The sequence below is a fragment of the Pseudopipra pipra genome, chromosome 21, assembly GCF_036250125.1.
Source record: "Pseudopipra pipra isolate bDixPip1 chromosome 21, bDixPip1.hap1, whole genome shotgun sequence".
Classification (NCBI taxonomy): Eukaryota; Metazoa; Chordata; class Aves; order Passeriformes; family Pipridae; genus Pseudopipra; species Pseudopipra pipra.
Window position 1 is genome coordinate 8,633,430 of NC_087569.1, and position 15,409 is coordinate 8,648,838.

The window sequence follows — 15,409 nt, forward strand, 5'->3', positions numbered from 1 at the left end:
CTAAGTGCTTTCAGAGCGAGCTTGGACACTCTCATTGATTTTAGACAGCATCTCATTTCATCTTGACAAAGTACAGAATTTATAAATTAAATCTGATGTATACTGTGTACGGTTTTATGCTGATGTTGGCACACTTTCAGATGTAAAATTAAATTACTTTTTCCAATAAGGCAGCATAGATTGAAGCATGGATTCCTTTCTTTGCTAATGGAACTAGTAGAAAGATATTGAATTATGCTGACTTTGGAATTGTGTGAGTGCCAAAGAGAGGAAAATCAATGACATTTTTAATGTCCTGTGGAGCTTTTAAACAGGCCTCTGGTCTGGCAGAGACACTCCCCGTGAGGTAGCTGTTGTTGACATTGGTTTTCCAGTGAAGAAAGGTGTTTCTGCAGGTAAGCAGCACCTTTGCATCCATGTGGCTTCATCCCAAGTGGGCAGTGCCTGGGTTTTGGAGCATCAGAAGACTCTGGTGACACAGAGTGTGTGTCACTGAAACCCTGAGCAGAGAATGTGCTGTGCAAACATGCAGCCTAATCCCTGTAGAACAGTGACAACAAAAACCAGAAGGATCTTTTCTCTCAGTGTAAATCCCTGGAAGTCACATGAGTGGGTAATACAATAAATTATCTTTGTTTTGATTAATTAATGATAGGGTGAACACAAATTTATTTTTACTATGTGTTTACATTTACGAAGCTGAATACTAAAGATCTAAGTTTTATAATCAATGTCCATCATATATGTGGCTTGCTGGTATATTTTAAATTTTATAATGATAATTTTGTAAAAGGTATTTATGGCAGTAATTAAAATTCTATGGAAGAATATCCAATTCCTCAGAATCTTGCTCCTTTTATAGAAAAGGTTCTGATTTAGATAGTGGCAAATTGCTATATAGGTACATCCTTAACATCTCAGTATTGTACCAGAGGTTCATAGATTGTGGTTCATTTTTCCTGCATTCCTTCAAAGTCCAGGTTTTCCTTTCTTTTAATAACAGGTGGATATAATCCTGTGAAGGGCTCAAGTCCTGGAATATAATTTTCAACAACAAACTTCTATCTTCAATTCTTTGATGTAATGAAGAAAACCATCATACAGTCACTTCTGGGAATTCAATTTCTTGCAGTAATTTGGCTTTCAGCCCCTGGGAGATTCATCTTGGGTTCTTAAGGGTTGTTGGTGTTACAGGCGGTGACTTCTGTCATTTTAAAAGCTGCCACGGCATCAGCTCCTGAGATTGGAATATAAGTACCCTCAGAACTGCCATATTGTGAGGATGAGTGAGAGAAATGATAGAATTAGGTCTCCAAGATAACACAGGGGCAATCTCTTCAGCAGAACAGCTCTGTAAAAGCTGGTTTATGTGGTTTGGATTCCTCTCAGTTCACCCCTTCGGTGTCAATGCTGCTTTATTGGCAGTCATTAAATCCCAAAGAGTGCTCTGTGGTCAGCAAGCATTTATTTTTTAGATAAACACTGCCCTTCATGACATTGGACCTCATCAAAGAGACAAAGGTGACCTTTTTATTTTCTCTTGCTTACATTTTGTTCACTTTATGTACTGTCATGTGGACTTCCCCCTCTGGAGGGAGGAAGGACTGACTTGCTAAGCAGCAGAACATGGAGAAATTCCAGTAGCATCATTCCAGCTTTGTTTCACATCTCAATCCAGCTGTTGCAGATGTTATCTGATGAGCAGTGCTCCTCTGGCTTGGGGTTTTTTTTTAACATCCAGTTAAGACAGACTTAACTACAGGAAATATCTATAAAAACTTGGTCTAGAATATGTCAGTGAACACAATGCAAAAGGTTAAATATTTGATAAACACAGTGTCTGTATAGACATGGGCATGGTAAACACATCAGAAAGAGTGTATTTTTTAATGGCTGTGTATTATATTTCTGTTGCTTACAACTGTCAGCACAAGGACAGAATGGGTTTGAATGTGACCAGGCAGCTGTCTCTGGGAAGCCTATAGATAGCAGCTTCCTTGGGTGGCACGTTTTCAGCTCCTTCAAACAGATTTATCAAGCATCTTTACTGTCTCAACACTGCCAGCTCAAATGACTTCTCAAGGAGCTTTGGTTATGCAAGCTTTTAGAAGGTGCATTGTTTTTTCTATTTGTTTCTTTTTCTGTGTGTGCACGCTGGGGTTTTTTTTAGTAACTCGCTGCAGCAGCTAAAATCCAGTGCAGGGTTTCACCATGTGTTAGGAAAAAAACCCTACACTCTGTTTGTCCACCGTGACCAGGCTTTAAATAAGCATCCCAACTTTCCCCAGCTGTGCAGAGCAGCAGAACAGCAACGGGTCAGAGCCACGCTCCGAGTGAGGAGAGGAGATCCTGCCGAGACAGGAGCTGGAAATAGCATCTGCTTGGCAGAATGAGAGGATACATCCATAATCATTCTGGGGGCTTGGACTGCTTCACAAAACATTCCTCTCTGAGTCCTGTGTGACCTAGAGGAGTTAGGAGACAAACAGAAGCCCCTCAGCTGGCTCCATGTCCTTCTGGAAGGCCATGGAAACAGGAGGTGGATGAGGGGAGGGCTGGATAAACAGCCAAAGGACCTTCCCAGAGAATTCTCTGCTGCAGTTCACAGCATGGGAACTTTCAATAATAAAGGCTGTAAAGGCTTCTTCAAAGAGCTTCCAGGCTGGATCCGAAGCTCCATCTGGAAGAAGTCTCATGAGACCTGGGAGTGTTTTGTAAATACAGGCTGGGGACAAATGAGGTTTTACTTAAATTGAACCTGGCAAAACTTGCTTTCTAACAAGAACTTGTAACAGGCCACAGGAACAGAAGTGTTTCCTAAACTGTATCCCTGCTGTAATGTCTTTTGGAAAGGGTGCAGTTAGCTTGTTATCCCTACAAAGTCTTTTACTAGCACAGTAAATTATAGGGCTTTGGGGAATGTGCTGTACTTGGCTCTTTTCGGGTCATGTTCTTGGTCTTGGCCTGCTGTGTGAAACCAAACACGCTGCTTTCTCCTGTTTGCCCGTGGATTTCTGTGCTTCAGCAGATTGAATAGCATTTCTATTTAAATCATGCTTCATTCTAACTGAAACAATTGCTGTTCTGTAGTGTCAGGGGATTCCTGAGGTAACAGAAACACTGCATGTTTTGTGATTTACTGACCGGTTTGGCCTTTGAAAGCCCCAGTATGTTTCGGTCCATTTTCCTGGCTTTGTTTGGGTTGGTGATGCCTCATCAGTGACTCCAGACCACGACAGCGTTCATGTTTTCAGCACTGGTGGCCCTCGTTGGGTATTTTGCTCAGGGGCAGTACCATGTCTGCAGCATCAACAGATCCAGAACATCAGCATCACTGAGTTTAAGGACTTGCTTTTGTGGTTTTCCCCTTTTGAGATGCATCAGCTTTTGCAGGAATGTGTTGGTGTGGTGCAGCTCTTGCTGCCCACGAGTTATCAGCTACCTCAGACTGAACCTGCTCTCTCAAGCTGTTGTTTGCCTGTGTGTTCCATTTAGCACTTCTGGCAGCATCTGAGAACAGAGAACAGATAAAAAAGTATGAAAGGTCCATAAATCTTCTACAGATTGAAAATATCTCCCACTCTCATCTTGATATTTTTCACTTCAGTTGTGCTCTTATCAAGAAATTCCAGAGTACTTTATGAACACTGAATTAAGCTTTCTACAGCCTTCCTCCCTCTCCTCCTCTCCCCAAGGAAATGACATTATCATCCCTTGTTTGGAGATGAGGAATGAAGGTCTGAGTGGTGAAGTGACTCGTCCAAGGTCAGTGGCACAGCTATGAATAGACAAAGGCATTTTAGCTCTCAGCTCTCTGCTAAACAAGATCGTGCCCTCCCGGTTCCAATTTGTCAAACTTAATGACTAATAGCATTTGAGCATCTAGAATGTGGCAGAAGAATTTATTTTCAGCAGGTAATTCCAAGTTGTGCCAGCAGCAGGATGCAAGGCTCCTCCAGTCCCCCATGGATCCTGTCTGCCCAGAGGAGGGGGTGTTGCTCTTTGTTTGGGATGCTGTAGGTGCTCACGTGAGGAAAACAAAGATCCCAGACCTGAGTCTTCATTTGTCTTGGTGGAACAGTAATGAAGTGTCCTGAGAGTGGTTTGATTTCAACAGCTACGTTAAAAGGAGTAAAAACCCTCCAGTGCAGTCTGCTGCACCTGAAGGGGAAAAGTAATTCAACTAAAGTCCTTCCAGGAGCCAAGGACAAGAAGTAAATTTTGAGTTGAGCTAATCAGGAAGAGGAAGTCATCTGTCTGCATCTGGTCACTTCCCTGCTTACATGGCACAGCCCTGGAACAGCCACATAAGAAGCTTTGTGATCAACAAATGTCAAGGCCAATTAATTCCTGGGCCAGCAGCTGTTATTATTAGGACTAAGAGTGGCCAGACATAGAAGGAAAGCCTTCAGCTGATTTATTTTCTCTACCTTTCCCATCAACATTGATCAGCTGCTCAAACCCTGGTGGTGAATTCCCATGCAGTAAGAATTTTAAATTTGCCATCTCTCTTTCTTTTAGTAGGAGAGCTTAGATTAGATTTGGAGCACAGAGGAATAGCTCAGGAAAGTCGTTTAGAAAGTCTTCCCCTCTTTAATGCTATCAGGATGGAGCAGAGTTGTGTGTTAAGCTGGTAACAATAATATGTGGGCTGAGTTAAACCCACCTCAGACTGTTTTTCTCAAACTTAATTGATGGAAACAGCCCACTTTTAGGCTTGATTTATTACCTTACCAGAGTTATTCCAGGACTGCTGCAATGCAACTGTGGGTGTTCCAAACACACCTACGCTGCCAGAGAATCAGGAAGGATGTACTTAAAATCCTCTAATTTATCTAATAACATCTTTAGCAGCTTTTTGTGTAGGTTCAGCATTGTAATGGAAATGCAGTCCCTGGCTGGATAAAGAGCTGCTGTGTGGAATTCTGGCACTGGCTGTGGGGACATGTAAATAGCACTTGGAGCTGATTGGGGAAGTTCTCTGTCCAGCTCCATGACCCTGTAAATGCACCTTTCAATTGTGTCATCTGTCACTGTGGTTAAAATAATATCTAAAGTTTCAGATATGAGTGTTCACCACTCTGGATCTTCATAGATGTGGCTGTCCCACCTTCCAACCCCAGGCAGAGCAGAGTTTCCTATGTCAGGGATATTTCTTCTCTGCTGTTTAGGTCCCAAGTCTCTATTTTAGCAACAGTTGTTGCTCCAGTTCTTAACCAGGTTCCCTCTTTGCCCATCAGGGAGGGATTGTTTGTAAGGGACACAAAACAAGTTTGGTTTTCCTAAAAAGTTCCAGCCCCGAGCTGGTCAGGGTAAGCTGTGAACTGGCAAAGCAGCTCAGGTTCCTGTGGTGTTGATCACTGCTGACATCATTATTCTATCCCAGGCATTCTATTCCCTTTTTTTGTAACATGGGAATCACATGTAACATGACCAGAAACCAGCATCACCACTCTGGAGTTTCTGGGCTAATAACAGACCTGAAAAACCTGCCCTTTTTGAGTGGAATAAAGGCAGAAAAGCCAAGACAGAGAATCAGCTCCCACCCGCGCCACAGGTACCGGAGGTCCCGCTGGGTTTTCCTGCTGTTGATCCCGGGCATTGCCGTGGGTAAAGAGGATCAGAGTTCCCGTGTTGTGCTGGGCAGAGCCATCCTAAGGCAGCTGATTTCCCCAGCAGCCGAGGCTCATTAGCGCTGCCGAGGCTGGAGCGCTGCGTGAGCGGAATGCTCGGCTCTGATTCCAGGGAAGGCTCCTGCACGGGGTGGGAACGTGGTGTGAGTGGCTCTGGTCTCATGGACAGTGCTGGGCAAAGCTATTCATTGCTAATCCTACACTGAAATCATTTCTAGATAAGTTGAATGGTAAACAGTGAGGGCTGGAGGGCTTACCCTGTGTGTATATTCTAACTCTGTTGCATAATCTGACTGTTTGTAGCAGCATTTGGCACCAAGAATCTGGAAAACTTGGTGGCAAAATGGCTTCTCAAAACATCCCAAGCGTAGCAACCCTGCCTTTTTTTTTTTCCTGGAATTCAGATTCCCTCTGAAGCTACAGCACATGGGAAAGTTTGGGGGGCTTTTCCTGGGCAGTGAACCAGCTGTGAATGGAAGTGACAGTCACCACGTGCTCCTCAGGCTCCAGAACGAAGCCTGAGGAGTCCAGTGCTGTGTGTAGAAGTTTTCCTGCTCTGGATTTGGTTGGAATGATGTGCCTAGCTAATATCCCCTCTCCAACCATACTAAGAACATCCCAACAGACTTACTGGGCACAAGCAGAAGGAGTAGGCTCAGGAAGTGCTCATTGCCTGTTCCCTGGACTTCTGACATGGAATTCTCTTGCTGATGGACAGTTTCTGAGACTGACACTGGCTCCTGTGACAGGAGATATGTCTCATGGAGGACACCAATCGTATCTGTGGAAACTGGAAGGTTCAGGCTGTGTCAGGAGACACCTGGAGAAGTTCAGGCTGACCAATGGGAAATACAAAGTCATACATAAATTAAGAGGTATTAAACTCCTCTTGAATGAGAGGATGTACATTAAAGTGGCCTTGGTTTGCTATAGATTAATTAATCTTGGGAGATACCAGGTTTAATTAAGATACAGTGAGTTAGAGCCACTTCACTTTGGATAGAGATCATTCACAAGGGAAATTTTTAACCTTATGCACACCAACACCATGCCTCCTATGGCTCAGCCTTAACTTTCAGTGCCCCTTGGAGAGGCCTTGGACACTGAAATCTGAGGACTTCTCCTATCCTTTGGAATTCTGACTCCAGTTCTTAGGAGAAACTGGACAGACTGGGCTAAAGATAAAAGTGTATAATGCACGTGTAGAAAACGTGTGGTAAAGCAGGGTTGTGTGACAGGCTCTGCAGGGGGGCTCAAGTCCAGATTTGAAAAGCATTTAAATAGAGGTTATGAAATGGAACATTAAAACTTAAGTAACAGGGAACATAAGAGTGAAAGGGGGTGACTAAAATCCATAGGGTGAGTCTGAGGTCTTGCTGCAGGGTCGTGGTGCTGTCTGGTAGAGAAGAGTCTTGGTGAAAACCAGTGACCTCCCTGGATCAGATTAAAATATCTCCTGGTGTGTTTCTCTTTTTCTTTTCCAGTAACTGCCCCTCATTTTTGGCCGCTGCTTTAGCAAGAGCAACCTCAGACGAGGTCCTGCAGAGCGACCTCTCGGCACATTTCCTACCAAAGCACGTGGACAACGCCGACGGGATCATACGTAAGTGCCTCCTGGGGGGGTCTGCCACTGCCACTGCACACTGGAACACTCTGCAGATAATTCAGAGGGTTTTAAGGTCAGCTTTGACTTCAGTGATCCATCTTGTCTGACCACCTGAATTTCATTAATTCCTCAAATTAGTTCCTCCTACCAGCCAGCTAAATGAAGTTGGGCTGGATTTCTGGTAGAGGAATATCCCTCACTGATGTAAAAAGATTAATGGAGAATTCCCCACCACCCTGATACAGGCAGTGACTAATTTCTTGGTCAAAGCTTTCTCATTTTGAAATAACTCCTTCCTTTTAAGTGCACCTTCATAGCTGTGTCTGATGGCCCTGAATTTCTTTATCAGCACTTTAGACCATGTGGTTCTGCTGGCAAGTGCTAGTTGTCCTCCCTCATCCTTGGAGCAAAGTCAAATATATGTGGGAAGAGAGAATTTAATTCTGAATTATTTCAGCCAGTGTAGTTTTTACTATGGCTTGAATTTTTTTTTATACAGTTTTAGCAAAAGATAGTATAAAGAGATCTCAGGATTAAAAGGGGGAAAAAAAAATTCCTTTCCCTCATTTATCTTTGTTGGCTAAGAAGATTTTTGCAGCATCCAGCTCAAGGTCATGCACCTGAAATCATTTCAGGACTCTGCTGGCCTAAATAACCTTGAAAAAATGCTGGGTTGCTTGTTACAACAAAGAACAATGTTTCTCACATGTATTGACAGGAATTCTGTCATTTGATCTTGAAAATACAGTCACTAAACCACTTTGTCCATTCCTTCCTTTTTTGATTAAAAAAAAAAAAAGTGAATTATTCTGGGGATAAGGAGGATCTATAAATCTGGCTCTTCAAAAAGGAAGATTCAGCTGCATTCCCCAGAGGCCTTTGGAAACCTGAGAAACAGAAAAACATGCTCTGGGTTCCCTTTCTGTAGGTATTGCTGCCTCCTCCTGCTGAGCAGGTAAATGGAATAGATTTGTCATTGTTCTGACTGAGCAGCCTTCATTAATTTCAAATTGAGATCTCTGAGATGTGCATAAATATTTGACAGTCTCCAAGGAAATGTTGACTAAGCCTCCACACCGAATATCTAAAGAATTCAACCAAAAAAAAGAAAAAGGAAAAAAAAAACCCACCACAAAACCCTCACACCTACAGAAATTGCCACTCAAATATATCTGAGCCTGGAAGACAGATGCAAACGTAGATTGAGATGGGAACAGACTGGAGCAGGCACTAAGAATAGCACTCCAGATGCAGTTTGTTGAGGTGAATTGTCACGATGAAGGTACTTGGAAATCAAATATCCCTTTACTGATGCAATGTGAAAAGTTAAATTGAGAAGCTAAAGGGCAGAGGAAGAGAAAGAAAATCTTCTGGCCCATAGTAGAGCAAAGGTTTCATACAAACACTGCAGTTTCAAATAATATGCCATAAATGATAATTTTTCCAAAGAGAACATGAGCTCAAGTGATCACAGAATTAGAGCCACAGAGTGGTTGGGGTTGGAAGGGACCCTAAAGGCCACCCAGTTCCACCCCCTGCCACGGGCAGGGATGCCACTCACCAGACCAGGTTGCTCCAAGCTCCATCCAACCTGGCCTTGGACACTTCCAGGGATGGGGCAGCCCCAGCAGAGCCAGGGCTCCATCAGTGCTTCATCACCTGGTGATGGAAGGTTTGGCCTAGAAAACCAGAACAAAACTGGGGGAATTGGGCAGGACTGAAGATTTCGTTGCAAAACTCCATCCTAGTGAGCCTTCCTAGGGGAGTCCCTTGAGGAACCCGGGTAGGAAGTTAGAGGAGACCTGCCCTCACTGGTGCCACACAGGGAGACTGTCATGCTTTGAAAGAAAACTGCAGCAGGGGATAAAAATGGGAGTTCTACATCTTGAAGTTTTGTGCTCAGAGTTCACTGTGCCCTGATGCTGTTTGTGAAACCAGGCTGAATTCAGCTGGCTGGTTTTAATATCCACTTCTGTCAGTGTTTCTTATGAACCCAGGAAGATTTTTACTCTGTGTAATACAAGGAGACATTTACCTGATTTGCCTCAAGTTTGAATTTGCCAGAAGACAAAAAAAAAAGCAATTTCAAATTTCCTTCGTGGCACATTTCACTCGGAGAATTGCAACGTGACAAATCATGGCACAGACTCAGGGCTGGTAAAAGCAGTCATGGGTGTGCTGGTGGAAGGGAAATTAGAAGCTTCCTGAAAGAAGAGGGCAAATCTTAAATGAAGGAAAACTGTTTTGAGTCCACAAATGTAGGAATGCAAGAATATGGGCTTGTTATATTTGGGGTGACTGTGTGTCTTTGGATATCAAGAACAGAATCTGAGTCACAGGCCAGGACTGACTCTTCCAGTTGGAGAGGAGCAAGAGAGTTTCCATGAGAACTGAAGGATGCTGGATTTCTGTTTTGAAAGGTCAGCTGAAGGACCTTTAGTTTGGGGTTGTTGTGTGGAGGTAGATAATCAAGGGAAGTTTGGCATTGTTAAGGAACCACCAAAGGAGGCTGGATGGTGGTGACTCTGTGACATGGTGGTGATATCTAAAATACCTAAAATATCCAGCAGACATCACAAAGCAAATCACACCATCCCATTCCCCAGCCCTTGCAGGGACTGGGAGATGGGATTACTGCTGCCAAGACACAAAGGGACCATTGACTAGTCGGAAACTGGAGTTCCCAGATTAAGGCAAACCTTGGCCAGTGGCCTGATGCCAAGTCTATAAATGTGGGTTCTGACCCCTGTTGTCAAACTGTCTGTGTTTTCAAGAGAAGTCATAAAATATGGTGCTAACAATCAGGATCTAATTCCTGGTATTCTTTCTACCCTGATTTTACCCTAAGAGTCAGTCTCTGGGAACAATAGTGCCTGAGCTGGCTTTCCCACCAGCTGTGGTGCAGTGAAGCACCACTTCCAACCTTGGGGACTGTGGAGCAGCAGGAGGGAAATGAGATTCTCCGTGACACAACCGCAGTGACAGCTGAGTCAGCTCTGGCTCAGGGCAGCAACTTAACAATTGATGAGTAATTTCCAGCTGTGAGGGGGCGGGTTAACCACTGTGGGTTAACCATTGTGGGCCTTTCTGCTTTAACCTCAAGAGCAATTACTGACGATGCCAACACTCCATATATCCCCACTGGGAAGGGTGTTGAGGATCTGAGCACAGCCAGTGGGTTCACTCCTGTCCTCCCTCAGTGACACTGTGACACTGTGAGGTGGAGCAGCCACGTGACATTCACATGGACCCCGACACGGACCCCACTGCCCTTCATCTCTGCCCAGAAATGGAGGAGCAGGTCTGGGGCCTTCCCTCTGGAAAATATCATTTGGACACATCAGGCTGTACGTGCTCCCTCTTCAAATACATTACCCAGGAAAGGGTTTCTGGTGGCTCTGGTGAGAGCTGGACAGGTGGTGTGAGGAACTGGTGCCTGTTACTGGTGGGATCAAGAAGCTAAGACTCCTGTTAGTCATGGGTACAGTGTATTTCCAGCTTCATGGCTGCTCAGTAGATTAAACTGGAACCAACTCATAATCAACAGAGCTGGGAATGTATCTTGTTCCTAAAGGCCTTGGCTCCCTGGTCACTGTAGCCCACATTTTGTGTAGGTCTAGGTCAGAAATTAGTAAATGCTGCTTTTAGGCTCTTCACAGAATTCCTGTGAACCAAGAGATGCTGTAACACTCCCCTCTCCTCCCTGCATTTGAGCCCCTCCTCCTCCAGGAATGATTGGCACTCATGGATTGCTGCCTTCAGCTTTGAAGATCTCTGCCTTTGGTGAACGATCATGAACAAAGAGATTTTGATGTGTTCAGCTCTGATTACTTCCTGTTTTCCTGCCCTGAATTTCAGAACAAATGTCAAGTGCCTGAGTTTTCACATTTTAAAATGCCTATTTCTCAGGAGTGACAGTTCAGCATTTTCCTAAATTTGAGACCTTTATGGTTTTCTCACTTGCTCATGCAGATTTCTTTGACACATCATTGTCAGGAGTATGGAAATAATAAGAAATCTGGAAATAACTGAGGCAGCCCCTGAGTTGTGCAGTGCTGAAAGTGTGCACTGCCAGAACACCTTGAAGTAATACTGCTAATTTCTGTAGATTGTTTCCACTGTTCTGCCTCGGCTCTGCAGTGAAATGGTGTTTAGAATAGAGAATTGGGTCCCAAACCAATCTCTCATTGTTATGGATGGTGGGTTTTGTATGTGCCATGACAAAGTCCTTGTCAGAGCTGCACCACCCTGGGCAGAGTGGCACGGGGGGATTGGATGCTGAGGGAAGAGTACATTTTTTTCTCATGCTGCAAATGAGCTCCCCAAAGGCACAGGGAAATGTTTAAGTTGAAAAGACAAACAAACAATGAGCTGCTTACTGATGAATGCTGATTGTGGTGAGTTTGGCTTCCCCTTTTCATGCATCAGAGCCCAGAATTTCCCTGCTGACATCCATTTCAACTGCTCGGCTGAAACGGTTTTGTTTCATCTCCGCGATGTATGCGAGGGAAAAAAATTTCAATTAGTAACACTCTCAGCCTTTCATTTGTGGTTTGTGCCTTCCCCAGAGATCGAGACAGTGAAGTTGGCCCGCCTGGTTTTTAGCAAACTGCACGAGATCTGCAGCAACTGGGTGAAAGACTTCCCCCTGCAGCCCAAGCCCCACCGCTACTACGAGACGTCCATCCATGCCATCAAGAACATGCGCAGGAAGATGGAGGACAAGCACGTCTGCATCCCTGACTTCAACATGCTCTTCAACCTCGAGGTGAGCACAGATCACCTGGGAGACACATCATAGGAAAATGGTTTCCATTCTTGGGGAAACTGGGGCAGCTTCTGCTGAGGGGATGAAATGGGATGGGCCTGAGCAGGGTTGGCAGGGCAGGGACACGCGTGGTGTTGAGTTGGTTCAGTTGGTGTTGGTGTAACCACAGCGTGACAGGCAGTTTCCACAGAGGGGATATACACCAAAACAGCCACTTGCACAGATTTCTGGTGAAATGTCACCTGACTACACAAAGGTTGTACCTGGCCCATCCTGATGCAGCTGCTCCCACAGTGGCTCAAGGACTGCCCTGCCTTTGGGCAGAAAGCAGCCCTGCTCTTGTGAGTGGGAACTGATGCACTTGTACAACTGTGAGATAAACCAAGGCTGGAGCCTCCTCTGGCTGAGGATGTCCAGGTGTGGGACATCATCACCAGTGGCAAAGACAAAGGGGGGTCACCTTACAGTCCATCACTGAAGCCAGGTGACAACCAGGGGTAGGTCTGTTCTGCTTTTCAACCGTCCCCTTGGGAGGAAGAAGCCAAAAGCAAGAATAAGGAGAGAAAGTAAAAAAAACCCCAAACAGACACAAAACTTACAGGACAATGGGGTGCAGCTCCCACGAGAATCTACCAACATGACGGTTTAGTGGAACTGGGGTCATTCCACCCCATTAATTTCCTTACGTGGCCATTGGTCAAACACTCACTCCTGCTCTTCCTTGAGATATAAAACTGGACACTGAGGAATGGAAAATAAAAGAAAGTATCAAGACTTTTACTTTTAGGATCAGATTGCTGCATAATTGCACCTTTATTACATCCTGTCACTTTAATAACCATCTTCTGCCCCATCCACATTCTTACCTTTAAATTATATTAATGCAAACAGAGGCAGATGTTTCCTTTGCCTGTCAATTGTCAGCTTTCTTATTCCAATTTGTGTTGGAGCCCATTACCTAAAAATTACAATGTGCAAATATTCCAGTCATTGAGCTGGCTGTCAAGGTTGAATTGGCACTGTCAGTGGGTTGGTGGTGTGTGTGTGAACAGGCACAGGAGTTGCTGTCTCTTGGTACCGCTTTGTTTCTCTGAACAGATAAGAGGAAGCTGAGAAAACTGACTTGAAGATGAGCGATTTTTCTGTATTTGATTTGTGAATGTAATCACAATTATCTGATGAGAGAGCACATACAGGGTTTTTTTTTTTTTCAAAGACAGGCATCTAAAATGATATGGTTTAGATTTAAGAAACAAAAAGAATGAAAGCAGAGGCTTCACATTTTAACTGTACTGGCATTTTATCCCTGGTGGATTCTAGTCTTGATGCAGACTTCATGCAAACTGTAGTGGATGTTCTTCTCTCCCTGTGGTTTTCGCAGTCACAGAATCTCCTGCACAATTTGATGAGAATGGCACTTCCTATTTGAGTTGTGTGACTGAGTGGTAACAAATGGGACATAAGGAGTGTGGAGAGCCCCACAGAGGTGATTCTGGCAGGGCATTTTTGCAGGTAGAATTCAACAGTAAGGTTTCCCTGATGAAGTGAAGATGGTCAGGGCGGTTTGTTTTTCCAGTGGAGACTCTGCCTCTAAGTCCAGTTCAATAGGACACCACAAATCCCAAGTTCAAAGCTTCAGGACAGTCCAGCTGGCTGTTTGCATTGCTTTCTCCTGAGGTGTTTCCTCCATGTGTTTCCCTTGGCAGGACCAAGAAGAACAGGCCTACTTCGCGGTGTTTGACGGCCATGGGGGAGTGGATGCTGCCATTTATGCCTCCATCCACCTCCACGTGAACATGGTGCATCAGGAGATGTTCCAGCACGACCCAGCCGAGGCTCTGTGCCGAGCCTTCCGCGTGACCGACGAGCGCTTCGTCCAGAAGGCAGCCAGGGAGGTGAGGGAGGGCCCTGGGCCTGACCCTGAGAGCATCAATCTATAAATTCTGCCTTTGTCAGCCCCCAGCACAGGCCAAGGTCAGACTGGAGCTGCCCATGCACAGTCCATGGAGCTGGTGCCCACTGCTGGGCTCCTTTGTGTCCCATAAGAATGCCACCTTCCACTTCTCACAGCAGCCACTTCCTTTAGAAGGATGCTGCTGCCACTCTCATGCTAACTAGGTTTAGTCCTTGGGATGGGGTTTTTTCCTCAGGTTTAGTCCTTGGAGTGGTTTTTTTTTTTCCTTATCTCTACAAGATACATTTTTTTGTCTCCAGAAAGCAAGAATAAATGGATAAGTGAGTCATAAGCCTCCTAAACTCATGCAAGGCATGAGTTAAGTGCAGGGAACTCGGGCTGCTCATAAATAAACCTCCCTCCAAGTTCAGTGACATGCCTGTGTGTCTGTCAATGACAGGAAGTCAGCCAGGGCAGTCACACAGCAGACACCAGCAGAGCCTGGCTGCTGACAGGCAGTTCCCATTCCAGGGATGTCACGGGGCAAATCCAGTCACTCACATTCAGCCAGGTCGGCTCTGGGGAGCTGTTTCTGAGCAGTTGTAGCCGTAGGGAAAGCACTGCCTGTTCCTCCCTGGGAATAGGCTCTGTGCTGCACTGTCAACATGTTCTGTCCTCGAGTTAAGCAAGAAAATGCTTTGAAATGGAAATGCATCTTTTTTTTCCCCCCTGTCCAGAGCCTGCGCTGTGGAACCACCGGGGTGGTGACTTTCATCCGAGGGAATATGCTGCACGTGGCCTGGCTTGGGGACTCCCAGGTTATGCTTGTGAGGAAAGGCCAAGCTGTGGAGCTGATGAAACCCCACAAACCAGACAGAGAGGTGAGAACACACCTGGGCAGTGCTCCCCACAGGTACCAGCTTGCTGTGAGTGCCGTGCCAGTGTCTCTGTGAGTATGTTCCAGTTCCCCCGGTTTGTTTGGATGTCACTATGGATTTGTGTACAAATCCTTTGTCTCACCTCTGGGGGCCTGCAGCCTCCACTATGTGTACGTGAAAGAACAAATATTTATGGGAGTGTTCAGTGTGTGATGCAGCTCTGTCCAAACAACTCCTGTGTTGCTGTTTAGGATGAGAAGAAGCGCATTGAGGCCCTGGGCGGCTGCGTGGTCTGGTTTGGAGCCTGGAGGGTGAACGGGAGCCTGTCTGTCTCCAGAGCTATTGGTAAGAGAGGGCTTTCATTCCCTTTGGAGCCTTGATTTTCTTTACAGCATTTTAATTTTTCAGCAATTTGGTTTTTAACCATAAAATTTTAATTTTCTAGTGATCACAATTTGAAATACAGCTGTAGACCGAGCTGTGAGCAATGACCTCTATTTTTCCCCCTACAGTTTGAGGGAATAATTCCCAAATAATTGCTTTAACTTGGGCTAAGAGTCATTGGCTCCATGCTGAGTTAATAAAGGGCTTCTGGATGCTGTGGCTGCAAACCCACGGTGGTGTCTATGT

The 15,409-nt window shown here is 45.1% G+C and overlaps 1 protein-coding gene across 1 annotated transcript in view; it reads left to right on the plus strand.

Moving 5' to 3' along the window:
- The window catches only part of PPM1E (protein phosphatase, Mg2+/Mn2+ dependent 1E), a 65,038-nt gene that overhangs the window by 44,550 nt on the left and 5,079 nt on the right, over positions 1–15,409 (plus strand). The window contains exons 2-6 of the mRNA XM_064677991.1: positions 7,118–7,236; positions 11,808–12,007; positions 13,714–13,902; positions 14,639–14,782; positions 15,031–15,124. Of these exons, the coding sequence (XP_064534061.1) occupies positions 7,118–7,236; positions 11,808–12,007; positions 13,714–13,902; positions 14,639–14,782; positions 15,031–15,124 (746 nt within the window). The remainder of the gene's footprint in view (positions 1–7,117; positions 7,237–11,807; positions 12,008–13,713; positions 13,903–14,638; positions 14,783–15,030; positions 15,125–15,409) is intronic.